Raw genomic sequence first — 14,679 nt, forward strand, 5'->3', positions numbered from 1 at the left:
GCTCATCTAAGCTCCAGTGAGAAGTATTGTTTCCATTTTGCTGATGAGAAGAGCAAGGCTCAGGGAGAACCAATAGTCAGTTAGTTGAACGTCACTTGAGCAGTAGAAGGTGCCGGAGGCTGGATTCACTCTCACCACCTGCCTTCCAAGGCCTGTGTTGGTCTCCCAGCTCCTGGGCAGCCTCTCATTGCTGCTCAGAGGCCCCGGAGGCTCTGGAGCAGAGCAGGTGGAAAGGCTCTGGGGGCATGGGCTGAGCAAGGCAGGAGCAAGAGGAGAGGGGCTGATGGGACTCTGTGGTGGCACCCGGGCTCCCAGATATCCAGCTCTCCTGGGAGACGTCCAGAGGAGCCCTGTGACCCCCACACACCCCAGTAGAGGCAGCCACTGGGGGCTCAGCTGTCACAGAAAAGAGGAACACGGGGGAGAGAGGATTTTTTTTTAACTTTTCATTTTGTGGTACTGGGGATTGAACCCAGAGGGCCTCTACCACCAAGCCACAAGCCATACCCCCGACCCTCTTTAAAATGTTCTTTTTTGGGGGGTTCAAGATGGTGTTGCTAAGTAGCTGAGGCTTGCCTTAGACGTGGGATCCTCCTGCTTGAGTTGCTGGAATTGCAGGCCAAAGAAAAGCTTGAAAAAAATAACTTTCATCCACCTAATTACGTAACTCACACATGCTCAACCAAAGAAACTGGACACTAACCCTGTCGTGGCTCCATACCTGGAGATGATGACTAGGTGACATTTGCCCTCTAGATGGCCCATCTTCTTCCCCCATAGAGATCCACAAATGTGCACTGCAGAACGAACGTGGCGTCATGCGGTTCAACTATTGAATGTAAAGAAAGTTCACTCACACCCTCTGGTTCAAAATGATTTACCTGGAGGCTGGGGGTAGAGCTCAGTGGGTAGAGTGCTTGCCTTGCATGCACAGGCCCTGGGTTCAATCCCCAGCACCAAAAAAAAAGATCTACCTGGGAGGGAGAAAGAGGCACTAACCATCCTCCTAAGGCACAGTTGGTGCTACTCCAGGACCCCTGGGGTACCAGAACCCATGTGCTCAGGTCCCTGATGGCCATGGTGTGTGTTTGCGTTCACTGCACACATCTTCCTGGATGTTCTGAGTCATCTCTAGGTCACTTATAACAGCGAATGTGTGAATCACTGTCACGCTGTGTCTCTTAGGGAGGAAGGACAAGAGGAGGAGCCTGCACATGTCTGGCACAGATGCGTTTTTATTTTTCTGAACATTTTTGTTCTGCGGTTGGTGGAATCCGCGGGTGCGGAATCCGCGGATGCGGGGGGCTGATGGGGAATTCCCAGCAAGTCCCTGGGAAGGGCCTCTGGGCTCTGTTTCACTTTGGGAAACTGCCTCTCAGGGGCCTGGCGGCCACCTGGGAGAATGTGCCTCAGCATGGTCTGCGACTCTTTTTTCCCAGAGGCTCCCTCGAGGGCCCTGTTTTCCCAAGTGGAGGAGACGAAAGGTGTGGGAAACGTGGCTGGGGCCCAGGAGTTCACAGAGCACTGCTCGGCTTCACAGGGCTCCTAGCCCCCTGGCCAGGGGAGCCCAGGTGCCCCCGGCTGCTCCGGGGCTGCTGTAGAGTAGCATGGCTTTGTGGGGCACCGCTGGAACCTCACGGGTGGGAAAAGCCTCCCTGAGGCCCGGGGCCTCTGCCTCCTGCTCAAGGCCTCTGGCTTGGGTTCAGGTCCCGCTGACCCTTGGTTCACAGTCCTCCCAGGTCTGTTCTTGGGAGAGGCTGTCAAGGGTCCGCGGAGGCCGTGGAACAGTGGGCAGTGGGAAGGGTGATTACCAGCCAGCAGGGAGACGGAAAGCGATACTACACACAAAACCACAGCACGGCGGTCAGGGGCCAGGGCGTGTGGGAGCCCACGATGCCACACACCACACTGTGGCCTCCCTGGGCTGTAGGAGGGTGATGTGATCAGGGAGCCTCCTGACCCCAAACCATCAAGAAGAGTCAAATGATGGTCAGTGTCCTGTGTGAAGAATGTGGTGTACGGTTTAATAAGCATTTCATCAAGAGCAACATCTTAGAGGATGTTTGGGGTTTAAAACTTGGTTACATGGAACATTCATGTGAGCAGAGAGAGAGTGCTCTGATCTAACTCGCAAACTTGGCTGGTCATGCGCCCCACCCTGCTGGCTAAGCTGGGAGAGACGGGAGGTGGGCTGCAGCCCTCTCTTTGGTTCTTCAGCCCAGAAGCGAAGGCTGCTCTGGACACCTACCAAGGGTTGGTTTCATCAGTGAATTTCAGGTCTTTATGGGTCTTCCCCCCACCTCCCACCTTTCCTTCTTTTAAAAATCCACTGCTGGGAGGTGGTTCTGCTTCGATTCTGGCTCTTTCTAGTTTGTGGATTTGTTCTTCCATTCCTTCCTTTGTGCTGCCAATATTGACTGAGGTCCTGCGACGTAGCAGGGACTGAGCTAGGAGCTGCATGAGCTGTCAGGAACTCAGCTCCTGTCCACCCACGAACACAGAAAGGGACAAACGTGAAGAAGGAAATGCAGTCGCCAAGACATGGGCCAGGAACGGCACGGAGGGGCTGCTCTGAGCCTGCTGGTCCCTGGAGAGACCACTAAGACCTGAAAGACAGGGAGGCAGGATTTCCCAGGGTGAGGCAAGACCCTGGGGCAGGCCGCTGGGTATGTTGAGGACATCCATGTGCTGGGTACAGCAAGAGATGGGGATGGAAGCTGAGTTGGGAGGGATGGGACCCATCAGGCCTTAGGCCTGCGGGGCCATTTACTTGTGGGGATTTTGAAAGGTGGTTATTTATAGGATGGGCCAGTTGGACTCACAGGGTTTGATTCTCTTGAAAGCTGTGCCCCTTGGCTGCACAAGAGAGAGCAGATGACTCAGTGGAGAGCTGTTTCTTTTTCTAGAAAGTCCACTCTGAACTTTGACCTCCTGACCAAGGCTCTCTGTTTGAATTGGGTGGCCTGGGGCTCAGGCCACCTCCCCCACAAGGGCTTGTCACTTCCCAGACTCTGAGCTCAGATTCACCATCGTGTGTCTTAGGTTGGCCCTCAACACCAGAGAGGGACGAGATGGCTCATAGCCAGTCCTGCCCTGGGCCCCAGGTTCTGTTTCTTTGTGTGGCTTTGGTGTCCCTGCCTGTGATATGGGGCTTCGGTAGCCCTGCTGCCTCCCTCAGCTGTCCAGTAAAGCAGTCGACCACTCCACAGCTCAGTCCTGACGTCGCTCCTGGTAGTCACAGCCTCGTTGGTCTGAGCTCCCCTCCCCTAGCTTCTTTGACTTCAGGATTCAGCAGCTGTTTGAACTTGAGCAAGATGCTTCTCCTCTCTGTGCCTTGGTTTCCTCATTGATGGAACCGGGGATCCAATAAGGTGGTTTGAAGTGCAGTGTGGCCTGTCTGTGGGGCGCTTCCTGCAGTGCCTGGCTGCGTCCAGCCCTCTGTGACGGTCACTGTGTGTCCCCTGCACTGTACTGGGAAGCTGAACTTAAGGTGAGTGTGTGGTTCTTAACTGGGGACGATTTTGCTGATGTGGGCCAGTGTCTGGAGACAACCTGTTGTCACGACTGGGACACAGGTGCTACTGGCATCTAGGGGGCAGAGGCCTGGACTGCTGCTTAATACCCTGCAGAGCACAGGATGGGCCCCACGACAGAATTCTGTGCTCCATAATGTGGACAGGGCAATCCCGGCTCCACGTGACTTCTCCACACGTGGCAGGGTGCCGTACCCTCCCTCAGCCTCAGGTCCCACCTGAAAAGCAGCAACAACGTTCATGTTTTTTTTTGTTGTTGTTGTTGTTGTTTTAAGTACTGGGGATTAAACCCAGGGGTCTAACCACTGAGCAACATTTCCTGATCTTTTTTATTTTTTATTTAGAGACAGGGTCTCACTAAGTTGCTTAGGGCCTCCCTAAATCGCTGAGGCTGGCTTTGAACTTGCGATCTTCCTGCCTCAGCCTCCCAAGTGGCCGGGGTTAGAGGCGTGCGCCACCGTGCCCAGCTCCACATTAGTTTTTGACACCTTGACAAGTTCCAGGAAGACGACAAACTAAACCCCTTCAGTTTCCACAGTGCTTTTGCAGGTGCGTCTGTCTGGCCGTCAGGTGGTTTTCTGGAAGGAGGGACCTGGCACCTTGGCCTGCAGAGGAGGTAGTTCACGGGTTGGGGCTGCTGTGCCCAGCTCATTGTCGTGAGAATGGGACCTCGAGCTCAGGGCCTCTGGCTCAGCTCTTCCTGTCACACTGCTGCCGTGACAGCCATTCCCCATGTAAAGCAGGAACCTTTGGAGACGTGGCTTCCCCTTGGGTTCTTATCTTTTCCCTCCCGTCTGTCCGAGGCACTGCCTCCCCTTCATGGCTGCTGTACGGTGCCTTCGTTGGCATTTGGTGACCACCCCTCCCTCCTGCCATCCTGCCCACATTCCTCTCCCCTGCTGTCCTGTCCTCCTTCGCTCCAGCCGTGGCTGGTTCTTAAGCACTTCCTTCACTTGCTGAGACTCTGGGAGTCGGCCACAGCGCAAGGGACGGACAGGCACCGTGCACTGCACTGAGGGCAGCAGCGAGTCCTGCTAACCGGCATGGCTCGCAGCTCCACAGACGGTGGAAGAGGCCGCCCAGGGGCCAGCGAGCAGGAACCCGCCGAGCGTGAATCATCCTGTTACTGTGTCTCTGGGAATTTCAAACAAATTAATTTTTAAAATGAGTTTGAATTTTTACATCGGCACAGCATCGCTGTTAAGAAAGAAAAGAAAGTTCGTGCAACCCAGGAGGGTCCAATGCAAAGTGAAATCTTCCAGGCCCTGCCTCTCGCCACTCTCCCCACTGGCGGGAAGTCCTTTAGGTTGTCTGTCCTCAGGGTTGTGCCACAGCAAGATGTAGAACAGAATTCTGCTCCAGCCAGTTTCTCAGCTCCGACTTATGCAGCTCTCTCCTCCAAAGCCCTGGATTTGAATTGCACCACACACCTGGGTCTGTTCCCCTGGAACCCTCTGTGATTTATAGAGGCAGACAGGTCTGGTTCATTGCCAATGGCGGCTTTTAATCCTTGCTTTCTCTGGCCATGTAGGAGGACGGCGCAGGTCTGGAGGGAGAGGGGTGCTCTTTCTTATCCTGTGAACCTCAGGGACCCCTCGCCTGCAGGCTGCTGGGCTGCCCTCCCTGGGCTTCAGGGCTGCTGCTGCTCTGGACCCGGAGGGTTGGGTGCGGACGGCTGTCTCAAGAGGAAGTCCTCACCCTCAGAGGCTGAAGAAAAACATTTAAAAGGCTTCGGTGAGATGCAGCGCTCCTGGCCACATCCTTGACAGACAAAGGAACGTACCTTTGGGGCAGTGTCATCTCTCTGAATTTCCCTAGAACCACAAAGTGAGAAACAAATGCTTCCTTTTTTGGCATCGATAAGGAGGGGTGGAGCAGCTGGCAAGGGGGGTAGAAGAGGGGCTGCCTGGCCTGCAGGGTCATCTGGGGGCCACTTTCGGCCTGAGCTCGCCTGCTTGACTGTGGCCCCTGCTCCCAGGCTGAGGTGGTGGCCAGAGCTGGGATTCAGATCATCCCCGCCTGGTGGTGCAGGACGACATTTGTCACCAAAGATCAGACCAAGCCCAGAAATGGGTGTTTTTCCAGTGTGCTTAGCTGGAAAACAGCTTGTGGTTTTTCCCTTCAAATGGAAGAAAAGGTGGCTCCTGCATCTACGTGGTCCTGTGCCTCCTGAGAGCTGGGGCGTGCAGGAGAGCATTTGAAATGCTTTTAGATTTTTCTTAGAACTTGAAAATGGCGTGCAGGGGAAGACGTGGGAGAACAGGTGCTGGAAGAGCACTGAACTCTCCTTCCAGGGGCCAAAGGCAAAGATAAATGCCTTTTCTCTAAGTAAAAGCCCAACCTGTCACTGGGCTTTGAACTTGAGTATCTTGATTCCAGGAAACAGTGGACAGCCTGCCCCACGTGAGGGCTCTGCTCCTACAGGCCTGGGGTATTTCCACCTCTCGCAAGGGCTCTCAGACTCTGTGCATGCCCAGCCACCCCTCGAGTTCTGATTCCACTCTGGCCTGTTGTCCGTCTCTGGCGGGCATGTCTATAGCAAGGAGTGCTGTCCAACACTACAGAACTGTCCACACGTGGCCTGCCCTGGTGCTTGGGGACAAGGGCCGGCCTGAGCTGTCTGACTCGTTCGCAGTCTGTGTCTGCTCTCGACCTCCTGCAGCACCTGCTCCTGCCTCAGGGAGGGAGAGTGGTCTTCATCTTGGAGTGGGCAGTCCCTGTTTGTGCCTCGCCTGTGCAATCTTCAGGTCCTCAGTTGATTCTGTCAATCATGCCAGGCGCACAGGTAGAGGGGCTTCCTCCTTTCTACTTCCTGTCTGTTCACTTGGCTGGGAAAGTAAGTCTGTAGTCTTGGTATGGGGGGAGAGAGGACACATTCTAGAACTTTAACTGCTTGCTGCTGCCTTTCAGCAATTTGCATACAAAAACTAGACCAAATTTTTGAAGCAAATATGAAATCCTTCTTAAAAAAAAAACAACTTTGTGCATTGAAGGATTATTTTTTTTTCTCCTTGTGTGGGTTGAAATAAGCTGGCAGAGGGTTTTGAAGAGAAGGGAGATGCATTTTTCATTTAGGTCCTCTAATGTGCTTGTCTTCTGAGAGGTCTTAAAATATTTATTAGGCTTGACATACAGCGAATCAGAGCAGTGATGGAACGAACGCTGAGCCCCGTTCTCTGTTGGGGGAGGGTTGGGAGAGGGGTGCTTCTGTGGTCAAGTCCTTTCCTGGCGCAGTCCATTTGGAATAATCCAAGATCCACTGTGCTGAGAGTGGGGTGGGTGTGGCACCTGGTGGGATAATGACCCTTGGGCAACTCTCCCTCCCCTCCCAGGCCCACCTCCAGCAGCCTGCAGGACTGGATCCCAAGGCCGTGCTGCTCAAGTTTACACTGTAGGCATGCGGCTCACAGATGTGGAGCTGCCAAAATTTGGAACCTTTAAGCCACAGCTGTGTTGGCCAGGGCATGGGGCAGGCAGGGGCGGGGGAGATGCAGAGAGCAACCCGGCTGCCAACTTGAGTTTTCTGCTTCACCGGCTGCCTGTCCCTGGGACCCATCATCTGCTCTGACTCCGCTCCGATGCCTTCTGCCCACCTGGAGTCTCAGGCCACACTGGTCTCCAGTTTCTTCCTTGCAGACGGTTGAAGGATTCTTATTGTGTTTAGGTGCCGGTCACAGTTCGCCCAGGGAAGCCAGCTCCCCATCAGAGTCCTGGTTTGGTAGAACAATCTGAGACCCCGAGGGCAGCTTTTTTCTGTATCTGAGTAGGACTGGGATGAGCTGGGTCTGTTGTTACTCGTGTCCTAGGGTGTGGTGACACGTGACCGCAACCTGAGTGGCTTAAAACAGCAGCAACTTCTTCCAGGTCAGGAGGCTGGAAACCTGAAGTCAAGGTGTCGCCAGGGCTGGGCTCCTTCTGAGGGGCCTTCCTTGTGTCTTCCAGCTTGCTGATCGCCGTGGCCGCCAGCACACAGATCTCCACCTGTCTTCACATGGCCACCTCCCTGTGTGTCTCAGTGTGTCCTCTTCTGAAGAGGACACCAGTCCTTGGATGGGGACCCACCCTAAATGCAGCGCGGCTTTATCATGGCATCCTTTACCAGCCCTGTTTCCAAATAAAGTCACATTTTGAGGTTCCAGATGGACGTACATTGCGAGGATACTCTTCAACCTGCTACTGATCTTTAGAGATATTTATTTTCCTCCTATGCACACGAACACACTGTTGAACATACCTGGGGTCATTGTTTTTAGATTTAATGTCTTTGGTATTTAATATTCAGTCAGTTAACATTCATGGGTGGTTTTGCAAGCTCAACTCTTTCCAGACCTGATTTTTGATGACTGTGTGTTCTGCCATGGGAGTGGCCAGTGTCTGGTGGTATGGGCTGGGGAGCTACCCAGCTAGAGTTGGCACCCCTCACATCCCTTGCTTACTGTTGAGATGTGGCCCCCCCGCCACCAGTTCATATGTTGAAGTCCTATCCCCCATTACTTCAGAATGTGACTGTATTTGGAGATGGCCCATAAGTGGGTGTAATTAAGTTAAATGAGGTCATTGGAGTAGACCCTAATACAACCTGACTTGTGTCTTTATAAGAAGAGGAGATTCAGACCCAGACACATACAGGGGGATGACCATGTGAGGACGGAGAAAAGATGACCATCTACAACCCGGGAGAGAAGCTTCAGAAGAAACCATCCTGTTGGCATTTGGACTTCTGGCCTTCAGAACTGTGAGAGACTGTGTGTAGTACTTGTTATAGCAGCCAGAGCTGACCCATACACTCACCATCAGGCAAAGCACTGAGCCCCAGGCCCCCATTTCCTTCTCCGTAAAATCAAGGTCCTTGAGAATGTCTGAGGGAACGCACGGTCCATTGCCTGGCCGTGGTCACGTCTTGATAGTGTTGGTCATGGCCTGGTTCACTTCATCAGCCTTTTCTGTGCACACTGGGTGGTTTCTGGTCACTCATGGAAAAACATTTATTGGATCCCTTCATGGCCACTTGTCCTAAGATAAATACCGACGTGGTCTGTGGCTGGGTACACTGCCTTTTCTTGGGATTGATTTTTAGGCGCCTCTATGTCCTCTTGGCTGTCTTGCTGAGTTCCCAAGGAGCTCTGCGGTGGGAGAGGGAAGCTCCTAAGCCCATGCCTTGGAGGCCCGTCACTGGTGGGAGTGGGAAGCTGGCTCTGGACCCCATGTAGTGCCATCAGGCTGCTCACGGCCAGAAGGATGAGGCCAGTGGAAGCCACATCCTTTCCTTTTTAAAATCTGTCTAGGCCTCATGGCCACAGCTGCTTCCTGGTGAGTCTGTGGCACTGGGAGGTGGGGAGGTGGGAGGTGGGGAGGCCCCGGGGCAGGTAGGCTCAGCCTGAAGGACTTCTGGGCTTGCTGGGGCATTTCACACCTGCCACAGCAGGGAGTGGCCCTCAGGCCCTTTTGACATAGTTCCTGCCCCTTCCTGCTGAGCTGGCATCCTGGAGTGCTGGCGAGAGGGCCTGCGGCCTCTTGGGATCTCCTGGTGGCCCACGCAGCATCTGAGCACCCTCTCAGTCAGGCAGCCTCCTGCCTCCCCGCCCTCCAGCCCTGGGTGCCTCCAGAGCAGCCCTTTTTCTGTTCTCCTTTGAAGTCTGAGCCTCAGAGCCACTACAGACAAACAGGATGTTCCTCTCCCACACACGGGTCACACCGCATCCTGCCCTGAGTGGTGGGTCCCATTCGCTGTGGATCTGGGGGCGTGAGGGGATACAGGCTGCATGCCCCGGGGGCCTCACAAAGCCGGTTCCTTTAGACACACTTTGAACATCTGTTCTGGACTTTCAACTTGTAGGCATCTAGAAGGTCCCTCTGGGGACCCTGTGCCCAGCAAGGCTGAACAGGGCAGGTGGTGAGGGACGGTGACACCTGCTTTGCACGTTTGTGGGAAGCCATGAAAGGGTAATGGCCTTCCTCATCTCAAGCCTCATCCCTGGCTAGGATTTTTTGCGTCTTCTGGGATTTTTAAAAATAGTTTCTCCAAACCTCAGCAAATCATAATCACACATAGGACTACAAGATTGCTTCAAAATACATCAGTGCTCTAAAGAGCTTGGGCAAGGCTGGAAGGGCAGTTTAAAGAGCACCAGGCTTCCTTGAATCCTTCCTGGCCGTGGGCTGGACTTACTGCAGCATGACCTGGGTGGTTGGGTTCTCCTGCAGTTGCAGCCAACTTTGGAAAATGAAGGTATGGAGGCATCGCCCATCCCCCAAGTCGATGTTCTGAGGTCTGAGAATCCATCTGATATTTAGTTTACAAAACTGTGTGTTGACAGAGGGTGGGTTTAAAAGATGTCAGGATTTTACCACTCACTTGACAACCCCGCCTGACGGTGAGCAAACTTCTAGGCACTTCTGAAACTTTCTGCTTGTTGGAGCCTGTGTTTGTGCTGAAAGAGAAGGCACCTTGGGTGCACTGTGGATGTTTAGACCTCAGATGTCCTGAAAATTGACAGGTGAGGGAGGGAAATAAAGGGCGAGGGCTTTCTTAAAAAGAGATTGTCCATACAGAAGAAAAGGATTTGCTTTTCTTCCCTACCCACGCTGCAGGTGAGGAGGAGGACAGGCAGCCTGGGATTGGTTGCTGGGGGTTCTGTTCTGCTACCTCCAGCTCTTAGAGAAATACATCCCTGTATTATCTCTCCAGATATAGTGGCAATGCTTAAAGGGCCCTTTCATACGAAGGTATGAATCAGTGCAGCGTGAATCTGTTCTGCCGTGCAAAATAAAGACATATTTGTTCATGTGACTCTCTCAGCTATATGTTCCATTGAAATGATTGCATAATGACCAGGAAATCTGCCTCATCTAGCGCATGCCTTACTTTAGCTTTCTTTGTGTATTCTTTGGCACACGGTAGGTATTTAATAAATATTTGATAGGATGATTCATGGCCTGGATTAGCTGCAGCCTTCAGACTCTTTCTCTTTCCTCCTCAGATCTTCAACCTCATGAAGTACGACAGCTACAGTCGCTTCTTAAAGTCTGACTTGTTTTTGAAATACAAACGAACCGAGGAAGAGGAGGAAGATGAACCCGATGCTCAAACTGCAGCTAAACGAGCTTCCAGAATTTATAACACATGAGCCCCGAAAAGCCAGGACTGCCGCCCCCGCCAAGCAGTGGGGCTTGCTCTCAGGACTGTGTGGGGTTATCATTGCTTTGTTATGTGCAAGGACCGAGATGTACAAAACCCTTCAATGGGGTGTGTGTATTTTATTAACTGCTTGACCAGTAAGTTTTGCATGATGGCTAATCTTACATAAAAATAGCTTTGAAGTTTCAGTTCACAAAACAAGCAAACAGAGGTTCCTTCCACACTGGATGCTTGGGACATTTAATAGCTTGATTAAACTTCACTTGAGGCCACAAGGTGAAACCTACAGCCTTGTAAGTCTTTGCCCGGCCTCTGTGGCAAAGGGTTGTGTGTGTCCCCAGATTCACTTCAAATTAACTCGAGCATGAATTCATGTGACATCAGGCTCCCAAGGCTGTTGTCTGTCAGTTGTCTTTTTGAGTTCAGTTCTTCTTGAGGCAAGTTCAGTGCTGGACAAAGAAAATGAGTCGCTGACAGCCTAAAGATTTGGGGAGTTGCGTGTGAGCAGCAGCAAAGGGTTATTATTTCTTGTGCGTGGGTTGGTCCTGGTTTTGCTCGCAATCCGTGACATTTCATGCCACACAGATAAATAGTTCATCTCAACAGAAATAAGATCTTACTCAACCAAGAAGGAAAAAAAAGACAAATGGGAAATTGTTCAGGGTGCCCTTACCAACCCCAGGTGGTGGTGAACGGGACCATGGCATAGACGGGTCCTGAGCATGGAGTTGGTAGGGATGTACCCCTTCTCCCAGAGCCCATGTGGGGACAAATCACAGCCTTTCTCCTCCGCCTTTGCTGGACTTTTTTTTCTCTGGCTTGAGACCTCGGACAGGGAGTAGAGGTGCTGCTCCGAGCCTGCTTTTCTTGTTGGAGAGGCTGTGAATGGAGCACGGTGGGCCCAGTGTTCCCTGCCGGCCCAAAGACCTCCTCCTCTTCAGTGGAGCGCACCAGGTCCAAGCCAGGCTCGGTTCCCTTTACTTAAGGTCCCTGCCATCTGCAGGGCCCGCTGCTCTTTCCCCAACGTGTTGGCCAAGCCTCAAACTCTGATTTGTAAAAAGTAACCAGCCTCGGTGGCTTGTAAGCCTTCTAGGCCTTTCCATTTGCAAAATTCCCTGATATTGTGGTGACTATATAATTTATCAAACAGGACCTTTTGGAGAGAGAGGGGAGGTGAGTTTTGTCATTTCCCTGGGATAATGCCCATTATACACCATGAACTGGTTCTGTTCTGGATAAGCCAGTTTGTAGCCTCCCTACTGATGACCTTCCAGCCGACAGTCCCCCAAGTTCCCTAGCCGGGGCGGTCGTCCGTCCACTATGGTTAGGTGCAGTCCTTCCATCTTGGGCCTGCGGGGAGGATGGCCTCTGGGGAACATTCACCACTGAGGACCCAGTAACCACCCGACTGTCCGTCAGAGACAGCAAACATTGTCTCCGCTGCCTCAGAGCTTCCCAAACAGGACTCCAGCCTCTGCCTTCTCTGCCTGTCTGAGGACCTGGGCGTGAGACAGGGATGCTGAGAAGGACGCCCAAGGCTCCTGGACCAGAGAAGTATGGTCATGGCCAAGCAGAGTAGATGAGTGCCTGCTCCAGAGTGAAGATGCGAAACAACACGGTCTCTGCAGCTCGGCTTCCGCCGGATCGGGCAGAGTGTGCGGGATGCGGATGTGCGCGGGGCATCCCGCAGGTGCAGAGCAACGTGCAGCTGCAGGTGGCCCCCTTTGGGCTGGGAAGGGAGGTGGGCTGGAGGCCTCGTTCTGACTTTCCCCCTTTCACCACTGGGTTCAAGGCCCTAGGTAAAGGAAATAGCCAGAAGATTGTCTACCAAAGATATGCCACCCCTCCCTGACTTGCTCCTGCCCGAGCTCCTGCGTCTGTGCCACTCACGGACTGAGGCACATTCAGAGTTCAGAGTTCTGACACAGTCACAAAAGGAAAATGGAAAAAGCACAGGGAATCCCTGAGGCCAGATGAATGCCTCTCTCCAGCCCTTCAATTCCATCCTTCTGTCTGTTCTCTCATCCATCCATCCATCCATTACGTTGGGTCTGTGAGGGCCAGTGGTTTTTATTATTGATCAGGTCTAGTAAAGCCAGAAGCTCAGGAGACGTTTCCCACTGAAAAAGAGTTTGCTACAGTTCTGAAGAGGAGAGGGCACACTAGGTTGGGCAGGGTCACATAGGAGTGCACCAGGGCCTGTGAGAAGGCAGAAGGGCAAATCGTGAGCACGAGCCTTCATTGTGGTTTTGTTGGCAAAGGCAAGATGGTCAGCAGGCTGACTGGCTAGTTTGCATCATTTCACTCGACTCTGGGATGTTTGGATTGTCCCCATTTGTCTGGTACCTGGCCCCGGGGTGATTAGGGCAGGTAAATTGTGGCCCAGAGTACGAGAGCCTGGTAAGGAGGTGTCACATAGAGGTTATATGCTCTGGGTTGGCTGTGCCTGCGGAGGAAGCAGCCAGCCCCAGGAGGGACAGCCCCTCCGGGTCAGCAAGGCCCCAGATGCCCAAGTATCAGATGTTATAAGACCTGCTTATAACACGGGCTCAGCCTGCAGGCTGTGGATGTCCTGTTGTGTTTGGTGGGCAGTGTTTGAAATCTTGCAGTCCAGATTCAAGCAGAGCATGAGTGTCCTCTCCACTTGGCCACAGGCCCCTCTGTTCCCTAGTGCACTGTAGCGGGCTACTCACATACTGATGTTAACCTCTAGCTCCGAGTTTGCACACTCATCTTCCTTATGCGGGGAACACAGCCTGCTGACCTTTTCCTCTGACTCCGCACTTGCTCATCATCCCTCCTGATCCACGCCGCTGGCCTGCCCAGCTTTCTGAGTGGAAGTTCCCATCCGTTTCCTCCCAGTGGTCCTGCCCCGTCCTGCCCCGTCCTGTGGAGCTCCCCCGCAGGCCTGGTGGGAATCGCTGCAGGCTGGCAGCGTAACTTCCAGGTGCCTCTTTCCCTTTGCCCTAGAGGAGATTTGAGATGAGAACACAAAAATAGAGGACACGACCCACACAGCCACATGCCTGTAAGTGGCCGAGGCTGAAGCCGAAGCCCTACCTGGCTCCTGACCCCGCTCCCTTTTTGGTCCATTGAAGGCCTGGAAAAGACCCCCAGAAGCCACTGCTGTGGTGAACACTGGCCTACGTGTGCGTATTCACTCATGTGACAGATATTTAACAAGCACCTACCACGTCCTGGGCCAAAAAGTAGATTCGAGGATGTTGCAAGAGGAAAGAAAGAGGCATGAACCCTGCCCCTCAGGGAGCGAGTGTGATGAGGTGGGTTCGTCCCTAAAAACCGCCATAGGAAAGAAAGTGACCCTCCTCTGGGAGGGGGCTGGAAGGACGGGACCAGCTGGTTGTGCTCAGCTCTTAGCACACAAGCTGGGTTGTGACTTCCCCCTAAATACCAGGATGTCAAGCTTCATGTTGACAGTGATGTGAAGTCCCACGTCCTCCACCCCAGGCATCAGCTTTTCATCTCAGGCGCAGGTGAACTCCAGATAAGGACTGGATGGTCAGTCAGCGGACTCTCCCCCAGGGCTCTGCCAACCAGGTCTACACCCTTCCACGTGTCACGGAGTTGGGGGCTGATTCATTGGTACCCACCTCCCGGGCCCCAGCTCTGAATCTGAGAGGACACTTTGTTTACAAGCTTTGCAAACTACTAGGCAAGCAAAGTCACGGCTCACATTCCATCTCTGTTTACTTTCATTTTGGCTGTGGATGTTCTAGAACTTGCGTTTATTTAAGTGCTAAATGGTCTTGTACCCTTAGCTTCCAGGGATTTTTCAATGGCTTTTCTTCACGAGGTTGGCAGGCTATTTACTGCAGTCAGTGCTGTAAAGGGACGGGGACCGGAGGCAGGAGAGAGGAAACTTCCATGTGGACATTGTCCTGAGACCTTGAGCAGAGCAGGGCTCTCCATGGGCATTGCAAGTCCAAAGTGGCCCATGCAGAAAGCTGAGCTCCCTCTTGTCAGGGCCTTTGAGCCAGGGTTGCAGGT

General features: G+C 53.1%; 1 protein-coding gene across 3 annotated transcripts in view; it reads left to right on the plus strand.

The window, feature by feature from the left end:
- The window catches only part of Rgs10 (regulator of G protein signaling 10), a 31,251-nt gene extending 20,254 nt beyond the window's left edge, over positions 1-10,997 (plus strand). The window contains exons 5-6 of one of the 3 annotated variants that reach the window (XR_013435478.1): positions 8,133-8,268; positions 10,514-10,750. Coding sequence is in view for 2 of the 3 variants with exons in the window: in XM_021723349.3 (XP_021579024.1) it covers positions 7,476-7,664 (189 nt within the window). In the remaining variant the exon portion in view is untranslated. Of the gene's footprint in view, positions 1-7,475; positions 7,674-8,132; positions 8,269-10,513 lie in introns of those variants that run through there. The other 2 variants (XM_021723349.3, XM_005320720.5) reach the window with 2 other exon arrangements.
- Positions 10,998-14,679: the final 3,682 nt, after the last annotated feature.

This window comes from Ictidomys tridecemlineatus, chromosome 1 (genome assembly GCF_052094955.1).
Source record: "Ictidomys tridecemlineatus isolate mIctTri1 chromosome 1, mIctTri1.hap1, whole genome shotgun sequence".
Taxonomy (NCBI): domain Eukaryota; kingdom Metazoa; phylum Chordata; class Mammalia; order Rodentia; family Sciuridae; genus Ictidomys; species Ictidomys tridecemlineatus.